Source organism: Hypanus sabinus, chromosome 5, assembly GCF_030144855.1.
Source record: "Hypanus sabinus isolate sHypSab1 chromosome 5, sHypSab1.hap1, whole genome shotgun sequence".
In the NCBI taxonomy this organism is placed as follows: domain Eukaryota; kingdom Metazoa; phylum Chordata; class Chondrichthyes; order Myliobatiformes; family Dasyatidae; genus Hypanus; species Hypanus sabinus.
In genome coordinates this window covers 142929218-142953641 of record NC_082710.1, presented here as the reverse complement: position 1 = coordinate 142953641, position 24424 = coordinate 142929218, and the positions used below count along the sequence as shown (strand labels likewise).

General features: G+C 40.8%; 1 protein-coding gene across 1 annotated transcript in view; it reads right to left on the bottom strand.

Annotated features, from left to right (window-relative positions):
• The window catches only part of kpnb3 (karyopherin (importin) beta 3), a 65684-nt gene that overhangs the window by 27822 nt on the left and 13438 nt on the right, over positions 1–24424 (bottom strand). The window contains exons 2-10 of the mRNA XM_059970477.1: positions 23426–23506; positions 22281–22473; positions 20569–20671; positions 16647–16743; positions 9733–9837; positions 7800–7922; positions 6731–6851; positions 3247–3334; positions 694–800 (exon numbers count right to left, since the gene is read on the bottom strand). Of these exons, the coding sequence (XP_059826460.1) occupies positions 694–800; positions 3247–3334; positions 6731–6851; positions 7800–7922; positions 9733–9837; positions 16647–16743; positions 20569–20671; positions 22281–22473; positions 23426–23506 (1018 nt within the window). The remainder of the gene's footprint in view (positions 1–693; positions 801–3246; positions 3335–6730; positions 6852–7799; positions 7923–9732; positions 9838–16646; positions 16744–20568; positions 20672–22280; positions 22474–23425; positions 23507–24424) is intronic.

The window sequence follows — 24424 nt, the reverse complement described above, 5'->3', positions numbered from 1 at the left end:
CACATTATTTAATTTGCTCAATTCTGAAGGCAAATCAATAACTGATACATTGGTTGCCATGAGAAGAGAGCCACCTAGAACTTAGAGCCTGTTAGCATGAGCAGTTATTTACATTAAACCCGCGTCTTTGGTAACGTCAAAAAAAAACTGGCAAAATGTTCTTAAACTAGAGCAGAACTGGAAATTAGAAACAATTGAAGATGCTGGAAATATGGAACAGTGAAGTGCTGGAAACATTTAACATGTCAGGCAGCACTTGTGGAAGGAGAAAGTTAAAAATTTCAGCTTTGAAACCATTTGCCATAATGATTCCAAGTCTTAACAAAGAGGTTCATGCCTGAAAGGTTAACCACCTTTCTCTTTCCTCAGATGCTGTTTAGTGTTTTAAGCATTTTCTGTTGTACTTTACAATAGCAGTATTGCTTTTCTTACCTCCAGCGTTCTCGATGTCAACTCTAAAAGGCGAACAGACAATTACACAAAACAGCTTTGAAACCAATCTTCCATAACTGAAAGAACATGGTCTCCAACCACTCAGTTAACTTCACTTACTACTTCAAAGGATAAGTGTCTTGTTAAACACGATACAGTTATGGCTTATTTTACTAAGATATTCTTTATGCAGGTATGAGATCTGATCAAGGTAGTTATCCACTGAATGGATTTCTAAATTACTAAATGCATTATACTCACAGTTTTGTAACATCTGCATGATATGTTCTTTGATCAGTGGGAGCACTACCTTACCACCAAGGCCACAGGCAATCCTATCCAGGGCACTCTCACCAGCAACAGCATTGCTACATTCAGAGAAAAAGGAGTTTTTGATTCCAAGGAGAACTGAGTTACTGGCAAAGCTTTCAAATGTTAAATTATGCCAGAATATTAAAAGCTTATGTTTAAAGGATAATGTCTATAACTGTTTTAAACCCAAACCCAAGTATAGAAGAATTTCCAGCAAGATGGTGGTGTGTTCTGACACAGCAGCTTCTACAGGTCAACCAGAAGTGTTATTGTCTTTTTAAAATGTATTTTTTTAATGATTGCAAGACTGTCTTGCAGATCTACCGTATCAGCAAGTTGCTCATTGGCAGAGGAACTGAAGCAGCTGCATTTGGTGTGGACTGTGATGCTGCCTGTAACAGCGCAGGGGCTGCATGGTGTCAGTCATAGCAAGGACTAAGACTCAAGCTGTAGTGAGTCAGTGCTGTATTCAGTGTTCGCTGGACAGTTTTCAACAAATCAAACTTCTGAAATGTTGGGGATTGTGTGTCTGAACTTTGGAATTGGAAAAAGTTTCAGCTTTATTCCAATTTCAAAAGGAAAATTCTACTTAATTAATAACTTGCACTTACGTGGTAAAGCACCATAAGGCGTATAGTCAAACACATTAGAGCATGAAAGGCCAGAGGGGTGGAAAACACATTTGATAAAACAAAAGTGGAGCCAGAGATGGTCACTTGGCTCCTTGCAGCTGCTCTTCCATTCAGTACAGTTAAAGCTGATCTAACTGCAATGGTCAATATCATTTCTCATATGCAACCACTAGCTCCAAGTTTCCCCACAAGGAAATATCTTCAGTATGTACAGTCCAGCAAGATCTGTTAAAATTAATCCATTTTGCATTTCAGATGGAAATGGTACACATACTTTGAGTCACTCAGCTCTGGAGTGATTGGGGCTCACTGTGGGTTAGATGCATGGGTCAGAATGATTTTGCAGCAGTAAGCCCATCTTGTTCCCATAAGGAGAGGGAACATCCATCTTCCATTGAAATAACAGGATTATTGGCAATCTCTGTGCAAGCATATGTGACCATTAGCAATTAATTGAAAAGAAATCAGAAGAAATAGTCCTGCAGTGAGTTACATAAATTGTTAGAGTACAGAAAGAAAATTTAGATTGTGAAGTTGTCATTAATCTTCTTTCCTGCCACAGACAAATACGTTCCGATGTTGCCAGGATGAAAGTCACTCACACAAGTACTTTTCAATTATATCCGCCCAGTGTAAAGCATTAACCAATCAGATTTTGTGACCCTGTTGACGTGTCAAAATTAAAAATGAGACGTACTGAACGATTAGTTAGTTAGGAAGGTTTAATCGTTAGGTATTAATATTGAAGTATTAAAATGGATTCAACAATGGCTGGAAGGGAAATGCCAGAGAGTAGTGGTGGATAACTGTTTGTCAGGTTGGAGGCCAGTGACTAGTGGTGTGCCTCAGGGATCTGTACTGGGTCCAATGTTGTTTGTCATATACATTAATGATCTGGATGATGGGGTGGTAAATTGGATTAGTAAGTATACAGATGATACTAAAATAGGAGGCATTGTGAATAATATAGGTTTTCAAAGCTTGCAGAGAGATTTAGGCCAGTTAGAAGAGTGGGATGAAAGATGTCAGGTGGCGTTAAATGCTGATGTGTGAGGTGCTACATTTTGGTAGTTCTAATGAAAATAGGACATACATGATAAATGATAGGGCATTGAGGAATGCAACAGAACAGAGTAATCTAGGAATAATGGTGCATAGTTCCCAGAAGTTGGAATCTAATGTGGATAGGGTGGTGAAGAAAGCTTTTGGTATGCTGGCCTTTATAAATCAGAGCATTAAGTATAGGAGTTGGGATGTAATGTTAAAATTGTACAAGGCATTGATGGGGCCAAATTTGGAGTATTGTGTACAGTTCTGGTCACCGAATTATAGGAAAGATGTCAACAAGAGTACAGAGGAGATTTACCAGAATGTTACCTGGGTTTCAGAAGTTACAGAGAAAGGTTGAACAAGTTAGGTCTTTGTTCTTTGGAGTATAGAAGGTTGAGGGGGGACTTGATAGAGGTATTTAAAATTATGAGGGGGGTAGATAGAGTTGATGTGAGAGTAGGGGAGATTCAAACAAGAGGACATGAGTTGAGAGTTTAGGGGTAACATGAGGGGGAACTTCTTTACTCAGAGAGTGGTAGCTGTGTGGAATGAGCTTCCAGTAGAAGCAGTAGAGGCAGATTCGATATTGTCATTTAAAAAAAATTGGATAGGTATATGGACAGGAAAGGAATGGCGGGTTATGGGCTGAGTGCAGGTAGGTGGGACTAGGTGAGAGTAAGCGTTCGGCACGGAATAGAAGGGCCGAGATGGCCTGTTTCCGTGCTGTAGTTGTATTATGGCAATATGATGGCCCAGATTTGTTGGATTCACACCCTTAACATATTTGCTGTATTAAAAAATGTCATCATACACGAATTACCTATCAAAGTCATCATCTTCAAGCTCATCTGAATTTGACCAGTTGTCATCATTTTCTAAATCCACCATCATTGCCAGCATCTGAGGAACTGAAGCAAGATATTTTAGGGTGAAAAAGACTGAAAACAGCAAATTGCTGTTTACAATAGCACTTGTGACTAAATAACTTTAGAATCATTATACATAACTGCTTATTGCTTTTATCATTCACACATGCCTGTCCAAAATTGCACATGAATAGTTTACTGTAATTAGTACTTTCTTCCCAAACACATCCCATTCAGCATTTTTTCCTACAATGTCAACAAGTATTTCAAGAGAAGTACTTTGATTTTGACTTTGCACAGTGACTTGACTAGTTGAACAAAACAACAAAAAAAAAAGATTTACTAAATCTAGAATGTACAGAGATATGGTTTGTTGGTTACACCCCTGATGCTGAGATAAACCACTCTTAAGATGGCAATAACGTTCAAGCCAGAACATGAAAACATAACCAGCTAACACTTACCAATGAAGCCCTACAGCTTTGAGCAATTAGAATTGATTTAATACACATTTGCATCATATAAAACCTTCTTCCCCTCACTGCATGATCTGGAGAAACTTTCCAGCCCTAATGCTATGTTTTGATTGAGAACTTGGGAGTTTCCATAGGATATCAAAAAACCCAGCTGCATTATAACTCACTGTTGTTAACATTACATTGTTTTCAATTTGCTCAGAATGATTGCCAATTTCCAGTAATAGTTAGGGACTAGAAATTTAGGTGACGAAAAGATCTGGCTTTAAACATGGAAGTTGTATGGGAACCAGAACATTCACTCATTTACTCTTAAGTTAGGATGTACCTTCCCCAATGCATTGAGGCTATTTTGTGGTTTGCATTAACTAGGTATATTACCCAAACCCATAGCAAGCTCCTACTCTTATTTAATTTACAAATGTGCAGTTCCTCTAACATGGTATATCAATATACATTTAAAAAAACTGACGCAAACAGCTCAAAGTAAATTTATTAACAAAGTACATATCAGTTCAGGTGCCTTGCCGTTCTGCATGAGTGACCTCGTCTCTCCATCCATCAAGGTCCCTAACCCTCCGAACTGTAGTTGTTGCCCCCCCATTTCTAACCATGATGTTAATAATCTATCATTTTCATTCTCTGTCTGCCTCTGCTTCTTTCTCCTTCCAGCTTTCCAGTTGTAACTAAATGTTCTAATGTCTCTCTTCACATGATGTGTCCAAGGAACTCTGATTGCTGTTATCTGATTTTAAGTAATGTACATTTTGTTTTCGTTCTCTGTAGAACTTCTTCATTGGTTATCCTGTCCATATGATATGTATAGCATTTTTCTGAGGAACCACATCGCTGCTGCATTGATTCGTTTTTTTCCCCTTTGCATTTGTGATGGTCCATGACTTGCAGCCATACATCAATATAGGAAGAATGCAGCAGCTGAGAGTTCTAAGTAAATATACGTCACCATTTACAACCACGAGATTTGTTTTCTTGCAGGCGTGTTCAGTAAATCCAAGAATCATAATAGAATCAACGAAGGAGCACACCCAACAGGGGAGACAAACAACCAATGTGCAAAATAGAAACTGCACAAATACAAAAGAAGTAACAATAATAAAAACTAAAAAATAAACAGACAGCACCAGACAAAGTGCCCTTGAAAGCGAGTTCACAGCTCAAGGGAACAGTTCAGTGATGGGGCAAGTGAAGTTGAGTGAAGTTCCCCCACCGTTTCAAAGGCCCAATGGTTGAGGGGTAATGGTTGCTCCTGAACCTGGTGATGAGAGTCTTGAGGCTCCTGTACCATATTCCTGATGGCAACAGTGAGAAGAGAGCATGACTCGGTTGATAGGGTTCCCTGATGATGGATTGCTGCTTTCCTGGTACAACACTCCGTGTAGATGTGTTCATTGATTGGGAGGGTTTTACATTCAGATGAGCTGGGCTGTATCCACTACTACTTGTAGGATTATCTGTTTAAGCGTTTTGGTGCTTCCATACCAGGACGCGACGCAACCACTCAATACACTCTCCACCATGCATCTATACAAGTTCAAAGTTTTACATGTCATGCTAAATCTTTGCAAACTTCTAAGAAAGCAGAGGCATTGCTGTGCTTTCTTCATATTTGGGACCCAAGATGGATACTCTGTAATGATAACACCGAGGAACTTAAATCCTGTTTCCTCCTTTTGACACCAATAATCAGCTCCTTGGTCTTCCTGAGAGGGTCTGTTGTTGTGGCATCACTCAGCCAGATTTTCAATCACTCTCTTATATTCTGATTCATCACCACCTTTGATTCAGCCTAGGACAGTGGTGTCCTCAGCAAACAAATATGGATTTACAGCTGAGCTTAGGGAGTGGATCTGGGGGCAAAGCACAAGGCCTTGTGGTGTACCTGTGCTGATGGAGATTGCAGAGGTGTTGCCAATCTGAACTGATAGGGATCAGCATGTTTGGAAATAGAGGATCCAATTACACAAGGAGGTATTGAGACCAAGGACTTTACTTGAGGGGATGGTAGTATTGAATGCTGAGCTGTAGTTGATAAAAAGCTTCCTGATGTATGCAACTTTGCTGTCCAGATGTCCCAGGGTTGAGTGAAGAGCCAATGAGATGGCATCTGCTGTGGACCTGTTGTGGAGCAGATCCAAGTCACTTCTAAAGCAGGAGTTGATATGTTTCATTACCAACCTCTCGAAACATCACAGTGAATGTAAGTGCTACCGGATGATGGTCACCGAGGCAGGTTACCACATTCTCCTTGGGCACCAGTATAATTGAAACCTGGTTTAAGCTGGTGGGTATCTCAGACTGTTGAACTGAGAGGTTAAATATATCAGTGAACATTCCAGCCACTTGATCAGCACATGTCTTTAATACTTGGCCAGGTACCCCATCTGGGCCAGATGCTTTCCATGGCTTCACCCTCTTGAAGGACGCCGTCAGGTCAGCCTCAAAGATTGAAATCACAGGCTCATCGGGGAATAAAAGATATGTAGATTTAGCACACAAGTGTCAAGCCAGGCACAGACCAGCCACATTCACATTCCTGCAGTGGGACATGTACAAGCTTAAGTGGGGAAGACAAAAGATTATGGTGGGTCAAGGGCTGGAAAGCATTTTAAAGCAAAATGCTGGTAATTGACAGATCAAAAGAAAGGATTAAAAAAAGTGAGCAAAATTAAGAAGGAATAGCAATCAAGATTTCTGTTGAAAGAGCTGCAAAACAAATTCACCAGGTTCAGAGATTTAGAGAAGAAATAGGTTCAATCTTCAATATTTGATTGCATAAGATTAATGAAAGCAGTTGGTAAAAGTGACTGGTAACATGAGCACAAGTGGCAGGTAAACACCTACAAAAGGCAGACTGAGCCATATCACCGTCAAGAATTTTATAGGATCTATACACTTCACTTGACAATCAAATGAGTATTATGAAATTCCACCCATTACTTACTGGCTTGTGACACAATATTGGTATGCTTTCTTAACATGGCAGAGGCAGTTTCCGACAAAGTTACGATTACTTCTAATGCCAGCTGGCGTTGCATATTTTGCAAATTAGTGTCTGCACAGAGCTGTAAGTTAGAAAGGGCACATCACCATTAACAAACCTTTTCCAAAGACCACGAAACAAAGTTATGTTTTTTTAAGGCACAACTATCATTGGACAGTTAAATTAAGTCCCAATGGCAAATATGCATTCTGGAACAATCAACACACACCTTTCCTTCTTCCTTGTGCTTGGTACCATTTTACTAATTTATAACAATCAGTGGCTAGAGTTAAAATTATTCCATTAAAGCCAACTATGTTCTAAATATCAACACATAAATACGCAACTCACATTAAAGGTGGTGGATTACTTTTTCAAGAAAAAAAGATTTACTGAACAGATGTTTTTGATTAAGCATATATATTTTGAATCTGTAAGTGATTGCTTGTCAAACTCCAGACTATCAATACTCTCCTGGAGGGCCATTTCAAACGGAGCATTTAGGAGGCAGCAACGTTACATGGACCTCAAGTCAGACAGCCCAGATGAAAAAGGTGTCATCTTGCCATCCTTGTCAGACAGCAGTAAACAGATGGATTTTTTTTTAAAAAAGCATTAAGGTAATTTTACAGTCACAGTCAAAGGCAGTAACTAAATAGCTCTAGATTTATTTAATTAGCTTCTATTAAGATATCTGAACTTGTGCCTCAAGATCATCTGTCAAGGGCTTCAAATTAATAACCTATTAATTTAACAGATCTGTCACTCTACTGCAGTATTCTGTGCTGGGTCATGCTAAAATAAAAGTCCCCTAAAATTTCAAAATACAAAGCTCCAATTAGGACATCTTAAGGAATATTCATCTGTGAATACTAAGCAGAGACACACAAGGAACCAGGCTGCAAATAGCTGCACGTTTGATACACAAGCACCAAATCCAAACAACTGCACTCCTGAAGAGGTTACATTTATACACACATTCACCTGCATACATTTAATTAGGATAAAGAGAAATCTTTACAGGGCTTACCTTGAGGCTCAACGTTAATGTTGGTTCAAGATGAGGACGCAAATATTTTGGTGTGGTGTCTGCAAGCTCCACCAATGACTTCAGCACAGAATCATCATTTTGATAACAGGAGTCATTAACAGCCTAAAAACAATGACAAAGTATTTATTATTAACATATTTGCAACCAAAGTCATGAGGCCAACAAAGCAACTTATGTCAGAGAAGCACAGCAACATGTATTTTCAAAACAAATTAATATACAATCCAACACCTTACTTTTTTAAAAAAATTAGGTGTATTAGTTGATATCATTTCTAACGCCCTCACTCATTTCAAGGATAAAATGCTGAATACAAAATTCTGCAAAACACAATAGATAACACTTCTGGAGATAGAAACAATTGTTTCAATTCCTGATGAATGTTCTTTGACCCAAAACATTAACCTTTCTCTCACTCTCCATAGATACTGAATATTTCCCATATTTTCTATTAGAACACACCCAAATTTGTTCAAGCCTACATCACCATTACAGAACTCCCAAGATTTTGTACGTCCTTAATTTTCTTCACCTCTCCACAGGCCTGTCTTCAGCTGCCCAGGTCCCAGGCTCTACAATTCTTGCCCTCATCCCCTCGGTCCTCAAAAATATCCTCTTCTCATCCTTTCAGCCAATCATAGAAACCAGCTCTATTGTTCTGCAGTATTACATTAATCTGATTACATTCCTACAAAGCATCTTTGGATATTTTACCTTTGTGTATAGAATCTCTTGATTACAAGATGCTGGTGACATACATTGCTTTTCAGTGTAACATTTACTACTCAAAAGTATGCATGGTTGCATGAAGTATTTAAAAACGCACACACAAGGAAATCTGCAGATGCTGTAAATTCAAGCAACACACACAAAATGCTGCTGGAACGCAGCAGGCCAGGCAGCATCTATAGGAAGAAGCACAGTTGACGTCTCACGAGGGTCTTGGCCCAAAACGTCGACTTGTGCTTCTTCCTATAGATTCTGCGTTCCAGTAGCATTTTGTGTGTGTTGCATGAAATATTAGGTTTTTTTATAGAATTATGAGAGGCATAGATAGAGTAGACAGTCAAATATTTTTCTCCAGAGCAGGAATGTCAAACACCAGAGGACAGACTTTTAAGGTTATTTGGTGGTGGTGGTGGGGGGGGGTTAGGGAGGAGAAGAGAAGAGGGGAATATTTAAAATCTATGTGAAGGGCAGGTTTTTTTTTAAATATGAAAAAAGGCAGAAAATGATAAGTGGCTGAGATGGGTTACCAAAGGTAGTAGTGGAAAGCAGGCAGTTTGCTGGATTTTGATAAATGGATGAGTGTGAAGGGAATGGAAGGAATCTGATGAAACACGAAGGAAAACATTTAGTATAAACAAGCATCAAGACTGGTACACATCATGGGTCAAATGTCTTGCCCAGTGTGGTACATTTGTTCTATGAAACAACGAATAATGACAACGCAAGAGTTACCTGGAAGGACAGCACAGAAGCAAGGCTTTCAGACCAGAAACTCTATGCAGGTCCACAAACAAGTCATCTCTGCTCTCTTTCCCCTATCAATACATTCAATTCCTTTCTCCTTCAAATTTGGCTTATGCCCCCCTTAAATACACCCATGGTATTTGCCTTAGTTGCTTTATAAGGTTGCACGTTTCAAATTCTAACCATTCTCTGGTTAGAATCCAACCCCCTATCTGCCTCCATCCAACTTCTCAATTAGAAGTAACTATATCAATATTGCATTTCGAATCATTAGTCAGAATTCTCTTACCAACAGCAAATAGTCAGGTGACACACATACTATTGCTCAGACCCTTGGCTATTTGGAATGAGTTTGCTATTGCAAACTTCGTACCAGTGATGATCTAAAAAAAAATAGATGCAGAGTGGTAAATGTCATGCAGAAAGAAAAACTCCTTACCTGCAGAATTCCAGGCAGCATGTCAGCAAAGTGTTTTTGTAAGGGAGCATTGTTCTCATTGGCCAGAACAAAAGCTGCTGCAGCCCTAGCAGCCAGCATTCGAATCTAGAGGAAAGCCACATGAATGGGACACAGAATTAACATGTTTGGAAGATGCACAAACTGCCTTACTCAAGTACAAAAGCAGACAATCAAAACAAATTTACCAACACAACAGACCCCACTGACTGTGTACCTCTCCAATCCTCTTGGGGCATATATAAATGCTCTCTTTATTTCGGGTTACATGTGCACCACCCCTCTTCACTCTATCATTTGTGGCCAAGCCACCAGGACCCCAAAATCCCTCATACTCTGGGATTTCTCTGAAGCTCCAACTCTTTGGTTCCCCTTAAAACCTAACCACTCCATCTCCTTACATGGTGCCGTAGTGTTTTATTTGATAATACAGATAAACCGCACCCCCCCCAAAGTACTTTAAAAAAGTAGCAACCTGCTGATATCTGAAGCACTGAACTTCTATCCACAATGCGATTTCTATACTGAGCCTGTACATTAAGTTGCAATTTACATCCTCCAGATTTTTTTATTTCTGGTTATTAACTGCTAGCCATTTTAACAGCAGCTACTGAACTTGAATTTCCTTTGAACTTAAAGAGTTTTTTTCATAACCATGCAAATCCCTCAGATGCATAGTTTTGTGATAAGTTTGCCATGAGAGATCTGAAGTAGTGGTTCCCAAGCTGGGGTCCATGGACCCTTTGGTTAACGGTGAAGCTCCATGGCATAAAAAAAAGGTGGGGAGCCCCTGGTTTTAGAGTAATATGGGCCAAATGAGATTAGCACAGATTGAAGTCTTGGTTGGTATGGGTAACTTGGGCTGAAAGGTCTGTTTCCATTCTCTGTGACTGTGAATGATTGGAATTTACCAATATATACAAAGTCAGATCCTTCAAAGATAAGCAATTCTCTTTAACCTCAAAAAAGCATTTCAATTTCTCATGTGTTGCAGCCAGAAGTAACTCACACAATACTTAGCTCCTGCTGGAAGAATATAATAGTCATTTACTTTGTTAAAACAATAAATGGGAATGAAATGCACATCTACAAGGAAGGTCGAGGGAATTTTCATTACTCTGCTTGGCGCTGACTTCACCTTGGAAAAGAATTGCATTTACATAGCACCTTTCAGAACCTCATTATAGTTCATGAAGCTCTTCTTGGAACTAGCAGCTGGTGTAAAGGGAACACAGTGTCCCAGCTGCACACAGCCAGCTCGTGCAAGCAGCACTGCAGTAATGACCAGATCAAGATTTCTTCAGTAAAATATAGTGATGAAGAATAACTTTGGTTTAACCAGGAAAATAGAGGTAAGAAGTTTATTTTCCTTGGCTGATGACATTCAAGCAAAGAAGTTAATCTCAGAATAAGGGGCTGATGAATTCATAACAAGGTTAGCATGTTGTTCTTAAAGAGGGAATTCTCACTTCCTAGGGCTCTGGAGGCTCAGACATTGAGTTCATTCAAAATTAAGGGAGACCAACAGATATAGGTTTAATGCAGGGAAATGCCACTGAGCCAGAACATAAGCCAGAGTCAGAATCACCATGGAAACAGCTCCTTCAGCCCATCACACCTGTGCTTACCAAGCTGTCTATTCAAGCTAAGGTACTCAAATGTAAGCTTATCTTGCCAACAGACAACTTTATATTAAAAAAAAAGACCCTAGTTATAGTTTCAATGAAAAGGTTCACTCTTCACATGAACCACTGATATGTTAAGTTACAAAATGTTGGAGGAACTCAGCAAGTCAGGCAGCACCTATGGTAAAGGATAAACATTGACGTTTCAGGCCAAGACACTTCTTCAGGAGTGGGTAGGAAGGGGGAAGATAACTCCCCTTTCTTGAAGGATTTACTGGCTTTGGAGGAGGTGCAGAGGAAATTCACCAGGTTGATTCCAAAGATGAGGGGACTACACAATGAGGAGAGATTGAGTCGCCTGGGACTGTACTCACTGGAATTCAGAAGAATGAGAGGAGATCTTACAGAAACATATAAAATTATGAAAGGGATAGAGGCAAAAAAGTTGTTTCCACTGATAGGTGAGACTAGAACTAGGGAACATAGCCTCATAGCCTAAATTTAGGACGGAGTTGAGGAGGAACTGCTTTTCCGAACCAGAGGAGAATCTGTGGAATTTTCTGCCCAATGAAACAGTGGAGTCTACCTCAGTAAATATATTTAAGACAAGGTTGGATAGATTTTTGCATAGTAGGGGAATTGAGGGTTATGGGGAAAAGGCAGGTAGGTGGAGATGAGTCCATGGTCAGATCAGCCATGATCTTACAGAGTGGCAGGGCAGGCTCGACAGACCGGATGGCCTACTCCTGTTTCTTATGTGGCACAAGAGGAGGCCATGGACAAAATGTTGGAACAGGAATAGGACCAGGAATTAAAATGGTTGGCCATCAGGAAATTCTGCTTTGTGGATAGAGCAGAGGTGCTCAACAAAGCAGCCCCCAATTTATGTTGGATCTCACCAATGTGGAGGATGCTGTATTAAGAGCACTGATACATCAGACAAAGGATTCACAGGTGAAGTGCTGCCTCACTTGGAAGAACTGTTTGGGGCCCTGAATGGGACGACAGGGATGGGTAGGGGTGGAGGATGGAAAAAAGCATTTGGTGGTAGGATCCTGTTGAAGATGGCAGAGGGGGGGGAGAATAATGCGTTGGATCCGGAGGCTCTTGGGGAGGTAGGTGAGGACGAGAAAAACTGTAAGGCAGAGGGAAGAAAGTGTGGGCGCAGATGTCTGAGAAATAGAGGAGATGCAGGTAAGGCCATCATCAGTGGTGGAGGAAGGGAAACTCTCCTTTGAACGAGGACATCTGATGTTCTGGAAAGGAAAGCTCCACTCTGGAAACAGATGCAGTGAAAATGAAGGAACTTAGAAAAGCAAATAGCAATTTTACAAGAGACAGGGTGGGTAGAGGTATGGTCAAGATAGCAGTATGTTTATATAAGATGTTGGTAGACATTTTCTCTCCAGAGATGGAGACTGAGCGATCGAGAAAGGGAAGGGAGGTGTCATAATTGGACCAAGTGAATCTAAGGATAGGGTGGAAGTTGGAGGCAAAGTTGATGATGTTCATGAACTTAGCATGGGTACATAAAGCAGCACCAATATAGCACAGGAAGTGTTGGGGACCGTCCCCAGGGTTGACTTGGAACATGGTCTGTTCTATGTAGCCAATGTGGACATAGCTGGGGCCTATGGCTACCACTTGAGTTTGGAAAAAGGAGGAGATGAAGGAGAAATTGAGGGTGAGGACCAGTTCTGCCAGACAGAGGAGGGTGGTAGTGGAGGGGAACCGGTTGGGTCTTTTGTTGAGAAAAGATCAGAGCACTTTAAGGTCTGCTTGATGGGAGAAAGAAGTGTATAGAGATTTCATGCTCATGGTGAAAAAACAAATGAGGCAGTCAGGGCCAAGGAACTGAACATTGTTGAGATCGAAAGCATGTGAAGTGTTGCTAATGTAGATGGAAGGGACTGAACCAAGAGAGACAGTATGGAGTCGAGGTATATGGTCACGAGTTCAGTGGGGTAGGAGCAGGCAATGGACCTACCTGGGCAGTCAGGTTTATGGATCTTGGCTAGGAAGTAGAAACGTGCAGCATGGGGCAAGTTTGGAGGGAGTTATCCAAAGTGGATGAGGTTAGGGATGATGTCAGAGGTAATTTTCTGATGGTTCCGAGTGGGGGCCCCTTTCAAGGGGTAATTAAGAGGTGCCTGAAAGTTGCCATCTGGCTTCAACAATGTTGAGATGAGTCTGCCACATGACAACAGCACAACCTTTGTCTGCAAGTTGGATAGCAAGGTTAGGATTTGAGCAGAGCGTGTGGAGGGCAGTGCATTCAGAGGGGTAAGGATCCAGGAGAGAGGGCTGCTGAAGCTGAGCTGGTAATTACACATGAAAAGATCCAGAGCAGACAGAAAATCAAGAGCGTGGTATCTGGAGGGGGGGGGGGGGGGGTGCAGGGGTTGGAGAAGGGCGAGTAATTCTTGCCAAAGAAGTGGGCTTGGTGGAGGTGACAACGAAAGCAGAGCTCAGTGTTTTAGCGGGTGCAGAACTCAAGAGGTGTGAGTGAAGGGAGACAAAAGCCAGGCCCTCGTTGAGGCCAGAATGTTCTGCCTCAGAGGAGAGTGTCAGAGGGAATGGCGAAGACAGAGCAGAGATTAGAGCTGGGATCAGAGGGGGCGGAGAGTTAGTGATGTCTGAGGGGGAGGGTTGGGGTATACAGGGAAGGTAGGGTGGGAGGAGGACAAGAAGTGACAGGGGAGCCTGAGAGATGTGTTGTGACTGTCTATTGTATCTGCTGCTCCTGACGCTGCATCCTCTACACTGGTGATTCCCAACATAAATAAGGAGACTGGCTGGTTGAGCACCTCTTCTCCATCCACTGTAAGTGGAATTTCCTGATGGTTAACCACTAATTCCTGTCCCTATTTCTGACATGTCAGTCCACAGCCGCCTCTTTTGCCACAATGAAGCCTCTCTCGGGGTGGAGGAGCAACACCTCATATTCCATCTAGGTAGCCTCCAATCCAATGGTATGAACATTGATTTCTCTTTCTCATAATTTTTTTCCCCATCACCCTTTCTTCATCTTCTATTCTCCACCCTGGCCTCTTACCTCTTCTCACTTGTCTATCACCTCCCTATGGTACTCCTCCTCCTTCCCCTTCTCCCATAGACCACTCTTCTCTCCTATCAGACTCCTGCTGAATTCCTCCAACATTTTGCACGTGTTGTGCTGGATTTCTAGCACCTGCAGAATCTCATGTTTACACTTTAACAAATGCAAAGCATTTTCACTTTGCAAAGCATCGCACAATCATACAGCACTGAAATTGGCTTGCACATACATGAGAACCAAGCTGCCTACGTGAGCTAGCCCTATTTGTCTAAACTTTCCCTTCTATCCCACTGTTATAAATCTATTGAATAGTCCCCTATTAAGCTCAATGTGACCTCACAACCTGCCTCACTATGGTATTGGATCTTATTGTCTGCCGAGACTGCACTTCCCTAGTGACACAATATTCCCTTTCCCTTCTGCAGCATGGTACTAGAGGATCTTTTACAGCCAACCAAGAGGACACCAGTTCAACACTTTGCCCAAAACAAGCAAATCTGACTACATGTCTTCAGTACTTTGATAGGATATAATCTCTAAGTTTTTGGTTTGGGTCTTGAATCCACAAACTTTTGACTAACAAGGAAATACACAGCACATCTAGAAAAATATGATTTTTAAGGGTGTATTGGGATTGCGGCAGTTAACGTAACTCTTTACATTGCCAGCCACTAACTGCAGGGAGTTTGTAAAACCTTTTGTTTTCCTCTAGGTGATCCCATTTCTTCCAAAATTCTGTATAGGCTAGGATTAGTCTTGTTACGTTAGCACCTCAAACATGGCGGCAGTTGTGGGCTTCCCCCCAATACATCCTCAGACTGTGTTGGCCTTTGATGGGAGTGGGCCTTTGTGATGGGAGTAGACTCACACATGGTGGCTTGGATAATGGATTACTTGACAGACAGACCTCAGTATGTGCGGTTGGGAGACTGTAGGTCTGACACGGTGGTCAGCAGCACAGGAGCGCCGCAGGGGACCGTGCTCTCTCCGGTCCTGTTCACCCTGTACACATCAGACTTCCAATATAACTCGGAGTCCTGCCATGTGCAGTTCACTGATGACACGGCCATAGTGGGGTGTGTCAGGAATGGTCAGGAGGAAGAGTATAGGAAACTGATACAGGACTTTTTGATATGGTGCAACTCAAACTACCTGCGTCTCAATATCACCAAGACCAAGGAGATGGTGGTAGACTTTAGGAGACCTAGGCCTCATATGGAGCCAGTGATCATTAATGGGGAATGTGTGAAGCAGGTTAAGACCTACAAGTATCTGGGAGTGCAGTTAGACCAGAAGCTAGACTGGACTGCCAAAACAGATGCCCTGTGCAGGAAAGCAGAGTCGACTGTACTTCCTCAGAAGGCTGGCGTCATTCAATGTTTGTAGTGAGATGCTGAAGATGTTCTATCGGTCAGTTGTGGAGAGCGCCCTCTTCTTTGTGGTGGCGTGTTGGGGAGGCAGCATTAAGAAGAGGGACGCCTCACGTCTTAATAAGCTGGTATGAAAGGCGGGCTCTGTCGTGGGCACAGAACTGGAGAGTATTATATCGGTGGCAGAGCGGAGGGCGCTGAGTAGGCTACGGTCAATCATGGAAAACCCTGAACATCCTCTGCACAGCACCATCCAGAGACAGAGAAGCAGCTTCAGCGGCAGGTTGCTGTCAATGCAATGCTCCTCAGACAGGATGAAGAGATCATTACTCCCCAACGCCATTCGACTCTACAATTCAACCACCAGGGGCAAGACATGTTAAAGTGCCGGGGTTAGGACTGGGCTTAAGTTACCACTCAATGCACTTTAGTAAACTATTTAAGAACTTTTTAAAAGCTATTTATTAATGCTTTTTGGGAGGGTGATTTTAGATGCATATCATATTTATACTGAGTTAAATACTGTTTGTAATTAGTTTTGCTACAATAAGTATATGGGACACTGGAAAAATGTTGAATTTCCACTTGGGGATGAATAAAGTATCTATCTATCTTTTACAAAAACAACCATTTTACTCTATGTTTTGATGTGTATGTGACAATACTATTCTTCTTTTAAAAATAGGAATGGTATTTGCACAACTTTGTTTTAAATGATAAATGCTCACACTATCTCAACCTTTACATTTTATCACTTATCAGAAATATAAAAAACAAATAGGACAATCATAAAGCACATGATAAGAGTAGGCAGCAGTGATAACCACCACTGGTAGCCCTTACATTTGTGTTTTCCAGATCCTGCATGCACTGCAGCAACATGCGTTTGATGACTTCAAGATAATGTTGTTGCTGGTTTCCAAAGATGCCAGGAAAATTCCTATTATAAATAACATTTTAATAAAAGTTTTAGAGTTAACTCATAAGTCATTTTGCATTTGATTAATGAAGACACAAGATATTACAAATTCTGGAATTTTGAGCAAGGAAGTGAGCAGTTGATGGAACCCAAGCATCTATGGAGGGAAACAAACAGTTGACATCTCATCAGGACTGCACAGCAGCTTTTTTTTTAACTAAACTGAACACCAAACAGACCAACTTCTGCTGTCACCACTTTAGATATTTAACCAACTCTTCCTTCCATCCATTTTGGCCTTCCAATTTTGTTGTCTCCTTTATTCACTCCTTTCTCTGTACAGCATTCATTTAAAACTCGTACCAAAACTAACCCAAAACATTAACCCTGCTTCTTTCCTCAGAGATACTGCCCAAGCTACTGTGCATTCCCTCTCTTATTCAAGGCGGAGGGGAAGTGAACTACACTGAGACGCTACGATATCTTTCCACTTTGCTGTGCATAAAGGTTTCCATAATAGGTCGCAAACCACAGGCTGAGGTCACAAAAATTGTCTAATGACAAATTGAACCAAAATGACATCCGGCAAAACTAGAGCAATCCTGCAAGCTTATGGCATAAAGATTTGAGAATATTTTACTCTTCCACTTGTGGTTCATTTTAATTCATTCCTGATCCCAGGGAGCACATCAGAATCAGTACACAGCACAAGACTCACTTGTCAAGATCAAATTTCAGTAAGTCAATGCTGGAAAACAGTTCAGGCCAGATTGATTACATTTAGATTCCCACAGTGAGACTCTAGAGAAGGCCTTCATATTTAAAGCTAGAAAAAGGAATACGTAAATAACATTAAGTAAAATATTAAAGATGGATTTCACAATTTTAAAATTCCTGCAATAATCTCTTTTCCTTCACAGCTTTCTACCCACTACAAATTAGCAAGACAACTAGAACCACTTTAGTTTATAGGTCCTCTGTTGACAATTTGCAGATCTGAAACCCAAGCACAAAAAAAATACTCTTCAAAAAGTGGTAGGAGCAAATGTGTTACCCAAGAGTGACATAATTTAGGTGTCTGAGACAATTATTGGAGTTAATAAAATGGATAAAAAGATATCTGGTAGGGGAAAACCAGAATATGAAAGCAATTTTAAAAATGTTAGAAGAGCAATTATTCACTGAGGACTGAAAATCTGAAATGGAGTCTTCTTACTGCACATGCCCCCCATCCTTTCCAACCATCGCTGGAAAGCAGTTTCAAGTGTTTAAAACTAGATTGGTAGATTTTGGTTACGTCAGAGTATTGAGAACCATAGAAACAGTGGGAAGAAAGTTAAGATCAGCCACAAGTTAACCAAATGACAGAACAGACTCAATAGATTAAATGGCCTACTCATGTTCCTGTACAAATGTTTATCAACTGGCTCAGGGAAACTACGCCTGACTGTTTCAAAACAGTCAGTTCAGATTGCAACACCAACTTGAATTCAGTTTCACCACAGCCAAAACTAAAAACAAAGAAATACATTGTCAACTAAGCAATTATGATTATGAACTGAAGCGGTGCTACATTCGCTGAAGCCAAATCTACATTAAATGGACAGTTTCGTAAATAAGTACAATGATCTGACATGGCAGGAAGTATATAAGTCGGTTCAATAGCCAAGAGGTTCACACAGTGCTATACTGTACAGGTGACCCCAGTTCAATTCCTGCCACTGTCTATAAGGAGTTTGTACATTCTCCCCATGACAAGTGGGTTTCCTCCAGATGCTCTGGTTTCCTCCCACAGTCCAAAGACACAGCACTTGGCAGATTAAGTAGTCATTGTAAGTTGTTACTAGGAATAAATCAGGGAATTGCTGGGTGGCGTGGCTCAAAGGGCTTATTCCTTGCTTTATCTCAATAAATAAAAAGCACATCAAGGTGCTCTAGGAAAAAAGAACACCCTGCCCCAAAGCATTATCCATTTATTTGTAGAGTCTCAACCCAAATCGGCAACTGCCCACCTTACCAGGATGATACCTGACCCCACGAGGTCCCTTCAACAACAAGTCTTTTGCTCCAGATTACAGCACTGGAATTGGTGTCTTCATTAACCTTTGCTTTAGTTCAAGTTCTTGTCACATCTGTTGAACATCCTCCACATTGTTTTCAGTTATAACATCACCATCGAGTCCTTAAACTCATTCCACCATTCCATTAAAAGAAGCCCAAAAGCAACTCAACACCAATTACCCGTTCATGCTTATTTCTTCTTATCACACACACAGACTTAAAAAAGATGCTGGACTTTCAAAACTAAAAAGACAAAATACTGGGAACATTCCACAACACAGCCAGCTTCAATAGTGGTGAAAAAAATGTTTCAAGTCACAGATGATATTCCATTGATTTCCATTTTGAATATTTTACCAAGTGTTTTAGATTTACCACTACTGTTGTAACTGCACAAACAGTAATAATCAAATAAAAAGCTTGGTTGAGGAGGTTATTATTTTGAACAGAAGCATCAACTCTTCACTGCAAGGCCAATGAAGAGCTACTTCAGTTGTACCTCCACCTTTATATAACGCATCCAAGTTGCTGTAGTACCTTCCTTTTGGACTCTCCCATTGAGATATCAGTCATGGCGGGACAGTTGCAGGCTCCTTTGTCTATTATGGTTGCACCCCACAGTATTTCACAACTAACAGCATTTGGGAAATACAGAGGGACAGAATCCCCCACTTCCACATGGATGGGAGCAACAGGGATCAGATCCAACACACACACTGCCCTGCAGGAACTCAGGAAGTAAAGCAGCATCTATGGAGGGGAATAAACAGCCTGTTTCAGGCCAGGAACCTTCACCGGGACTGGAAGGAAGGAAGGGGGACAGAAGCCATAATAAGATGGGGGGGGGGGGGGAAGAGGAGTACAAGCTTTTAATTGGTGATAGGTGAAGGTGGGTGGGCAAGAGAGGGAGATGAAGTAAGAAGCTGGAAGGTGATAGGTTCAAGAGACAAAGGCTAAAGGAGAAATCTAACAGGAAAGGACAGTGGATCTTCAAAGAAAGGGAAGGAGGAAGGAGACCAGATTTACAGATGAATAGGAGAGAGGGAGGATGATCAAAATGGGGAATGGAGAAGGAGAGAGGAAGTAATTACTGGACATTGTAGAAATCGATTTTTATGCTATCAAGTTGGAGGCTACCCAAACAGAATGAGGTGTTGCTCTTAATATTGGAGTTTGATCTCATTATGGATGAGATGAGGCCAATGGACAAACAGGAATGGGAAGCTAAACTGAAATGGTGGCCACTGGTAGATCCTGCCTTCTGTGGCAGGCAGAGTGAACGGGCTGACAAAGCATTCAGCACCTGTAGAATCTTGTGTTATTGATTAGATAAGCTGTTTAAGCAATGCTGGTGAAGAAATCACAGTAACCAGAACCATGGGGTGAATTATTCTTCTTTTTGAAAACACAAGTTGTGCTGGCCTCTTAGCAGCACTATGTGACAAAATGTCACAAGTTGTAGAGTTGCTGGCTCAGCACCAGGGATCCAGGTTCAATCCTGGCATCCAGAGCAGTCTATGTGACATTTCTCCTTGTGAGACCTCAGTGCTCCTGCTTCCAGTGAGAGATGATGGATAAAATGAAGAACTAAAAGGGTTAGCAATAAATCAAGTCAAATCAGTAGATGGCATAGGCAGGGAAGGGATTATGATATGGTGAATGTGACTGGGAGTCAGTAATTCACTGTAGGTAATTCCATAACAAAATTGTATCATATTTTATTTCAGTAGCATCTCTGTACCCTACGTAAAAGCTTAATATGGGAATTCTCTACAAGGAACTTACCAGAAAATATGCAGGGCAGCTTCACGCAGAGCCACGTTTTGGGAGCTGACAGATTCAAAGAGAAATTTCAAGATTTCTGGCCATTGGTTGTTGCCATCATCATCTGGATATGAACAAGCAATAATCAGCTAGTGGCATCTGCATTTAAAGATCAAGTTATTACTTTGGAACTCTGGCACAGAATAAGATCTAACAGGACCATTTTATTTTGTCATACGTGCTCCACAGCAGTTGTTTCTGTCATTCCTAACAACCTTTTGGATTGTATTATTGTTCCCTTCATTTATCTAACCTCTCTGAAAAAACATCTTTACAGTACGGTAAAGAGGTTTCTTGGAAATTCATTATTGAATTTATTAATAACTCTTTATACTTATGATCCCAAGTTTCTGTCTTGATTTTATGCAGAAACATCTGCTCAACACAGAAGAAATTCTATCAAAGTCAACAGAGAGATGCAGATTTACAACAGGCAATAACAGCTTTGATATTGTTCAAAGGATCTGCAATGAATTGAAATACGATTACTATTGTTTCTGGTATTTCATCCCTTGCTAAGGTTAAGCTGCACAGTAACCTAATCCACTCTAAGCCCACGTTGCCATCTTCTGATAGAATGTTAACAATCCTAGTTTTTTTTTATCATGGGGGTTTAAATCTTTTAATAATACGGTTTACCTTTTAACAATTGCTAAATGAGGTAGAGTAAAGCACAATTCCCATGTCCAAACCTGGTTTCGGCTCTGAATGCCTAGGTGAGTATATTGCACTGAACAGTTCAAAAATGAGCAACCTTACCGGTTTGTGAACTGTCCCAAAATTCATGAGAGTTGGAAACAAAGTAAAGATTTTACAGAACAGAACCACTTAAACCAATTGGCCTGTGCTTTTGCTTATCCTTCATACAAACAATACACAGCAGGGTCAATTACATGTAAACACTGAAAAGATGGAGAAATTCAAAAGAAATTTCTAAAAACGTGTAGGAAGGTTGATAGGGCCCAAGTACAGAAGATGTTTCCAGTCATGAGTGATGAAATCTAGGAACATTTGATAACTTTTAAGATTTCAAAAGAAAGAACTTTACCCAGAGTGGCAAGAAATGGGATCTTGGCACAATATGGAGTGATTGAGCCAAATAGTGCAACTACTATTCCATTTCATGATGATATTTCAGATAAAATTTGCCTTTATAATTTCTCTGCTCTTCGCAAAATAGCAGATAGTGAAGTATCAATAAAATGCTGCAAGCAGAATAAAATCACTAATATCAATGGAACCATCTGCTCCCCACTTTACACACAACTGTAGTTAGCTCAACACTTTTCAGCACAGGCAACTCAGGTTCAAATCCTGCCACTGCCTGTAAGGAGTTTGTAAGTGCTCCCTGTAGGATGCCCTCCACAGTCCAAAGACGTACCACTCAGTAGGTTAATTGGTCACTGAAAATTGCCCCCCATTAGGTTAAGATTAAATTAGTTGGTTGCTGGGCAACGTGTATTGAAGGGCCTACTTGCACTCTATCTCAAAATAAATTTTGAAAGCTCCAGTTGATTCACCTTCCAGTTCCCTTGTATGCACTCGGTTTCAGGTGATAAGTACCCTTGGTGCAAATATGTTCTTATCTCCATTCTGAATTGTTTGCCCCTTTAAACCAACACGCTCATTCCTTGAAGATCATTGCTTAAATTAAGATATTACAAGTCACTAACCAATCAGATTCCTAGAGAGCTCTGCTGCAATGTCACATGTCTTCTTCCTGATGTTTGATGACCCTTCCACCTGGATACCGAGAAGCAGCTCATGTTTGACAGCATTTTGTACCTCAGGGGTTAAATTTGGAAATATTTCTTCAAAAGAGGCAGATAGCATTCGCCGCATTAAAACAGCGGCCATTTGTCTCACCTGAAAGACAAAAACCCATTGATAAAGGCCTTTAATAGATGACGCAGGGAGATAATTTAGATGTTTCAAATGTTAAACAAGAATGCTCTTTGGTCAACTTACCCCACTTGCGTTGATTTTAATGCATAGTCCTGAAAATATCCATTTTCACACCTACACAATTCTCTTCTGAGCACTGATGTTGGATTAGCTATCACCAGGCCTTCACCTAATGTATTGTAGAGCACAGCCTGCTGCATGATAACTGTCTGATAACTAAGGCCGTTCCCTCTAAATGCCGGTTTCCGCATTACAACACTCTTAAACCATGACAGTTCACAACAACGCAGGGCCTTAGTAACACTCAATGGCTCCCCAAAAATATCATAAGTGACTGCATGCCCAAAATGACAATATTAAATTCTACAAGAGTTGTGATGCAAAAATGTGCACTGCAATACTATTTCTAATATCCAGAAAGACATACTCAAATCTCAACATTACACAGCATTCATGCCCCTCCAACAAATCCATATTAAATCTAGTACAATACCAGATGATTTATCCAGAAAATGGTCTGTAAAATTAATAAACAATTTTAGTCTAAACAGATATAGGCTCTTCAGCCCACAACATGTACCAAACCCATCTAATTACACTAATCCCATTTCCTGTCACCTTAAACCTATGTCCTCTTATTTTTGATACCCCGACTGTGGGGAAAGATTCTGACCATCTATGTTTCAGGTTACCTCTCAGCCTTCTTTACTCCAAGGAAAACAGGCCCAGCCTCAGGTATGAGCAAAATTAGATATTTGGTCACAATGAACTGCAAGTCAAAATAGTCTCATTCACTTGATTTCTGGATTAGCATGATGAAACAAGAGAGACAAGTCTTTAAACACTCATTCAGCACAAAGCCTTCCTATTATTCAATCAACAAACTGAAGGAAAAGTAAAGATTGATAATTACCTCCTCTGCAGCTGCTGAATTCCTGAGAGCTTGCAGAAGGAATGTGATCTTCGATTGTCCAGGTATATTCTCATAAGTTTCCTGAATAACAGAGAGAAGAATTGAAAATCTAAAGTTCCCAGTGCAAACACCAATAAACTCAGTCTCAAACACTGCAGGATCTCAGATTAAACAACAATTTTTAGCCCAAATAAGCTTGAAATTTTAGTTTAACTTTGGAAGTTTGGAACTTTGAGAACAAGGACAGGCATGACACATTGACAAGACACCCTGTCACAAGTATTAGTGCATCTATTTGATCATTATTAGTGTACTAATTTCAGCAACCATAAGTGACCTCTAAATCTGGGGGAGCAATCCATTAACTGCTCATCCACCTCATCAGTAACTTTGCCTCACTTACAGGAGTATCTACATTACTGCCTATGGACGATACACTGTTACAAAGGTTTAAACTGTCAAAGTTCAACATCATGAGCAAATACAGACGAGGAAACAAAGTGAGTCCAGCATTTAGCCCTTTTCCCATGCCAACAATCTGACCAATAATCAGGCTCACTCTCAGGTATTTTAACATCATTCATGCTGCATCTGCTCTAATTAGGTAGAAATATAATCCTAACAAAAAGATTGATACCTACAAGACAAACTGTGCACGATTGTTGTTAATTGGCTGAACTGTCATGGACTTTATAAAAACAGCCATAAATGAGTGTCCCCACAAAATCAGAGTCCTCCCTAACCAGAAGCCCTGGATGAACCATGAGATCCATTATCAGACGAGGGCCAGATTAGAGGCATTCAAGTCTGGCAACCAAGCAAGTTACAAGATTCCAAGTACGATCTCCAGAAAGTCATCTCACATGTGAAGTTGCAGTTCTGGACTAAATTTGAATCAATGAAGGATGCTTAACAGCGGTAGTAGTACTATCACCTCTTACAAAGTGAAACCAAGTGAACTAGGTGACAACAGGGTTTTGCTTCCAGATGAGTTTGAAG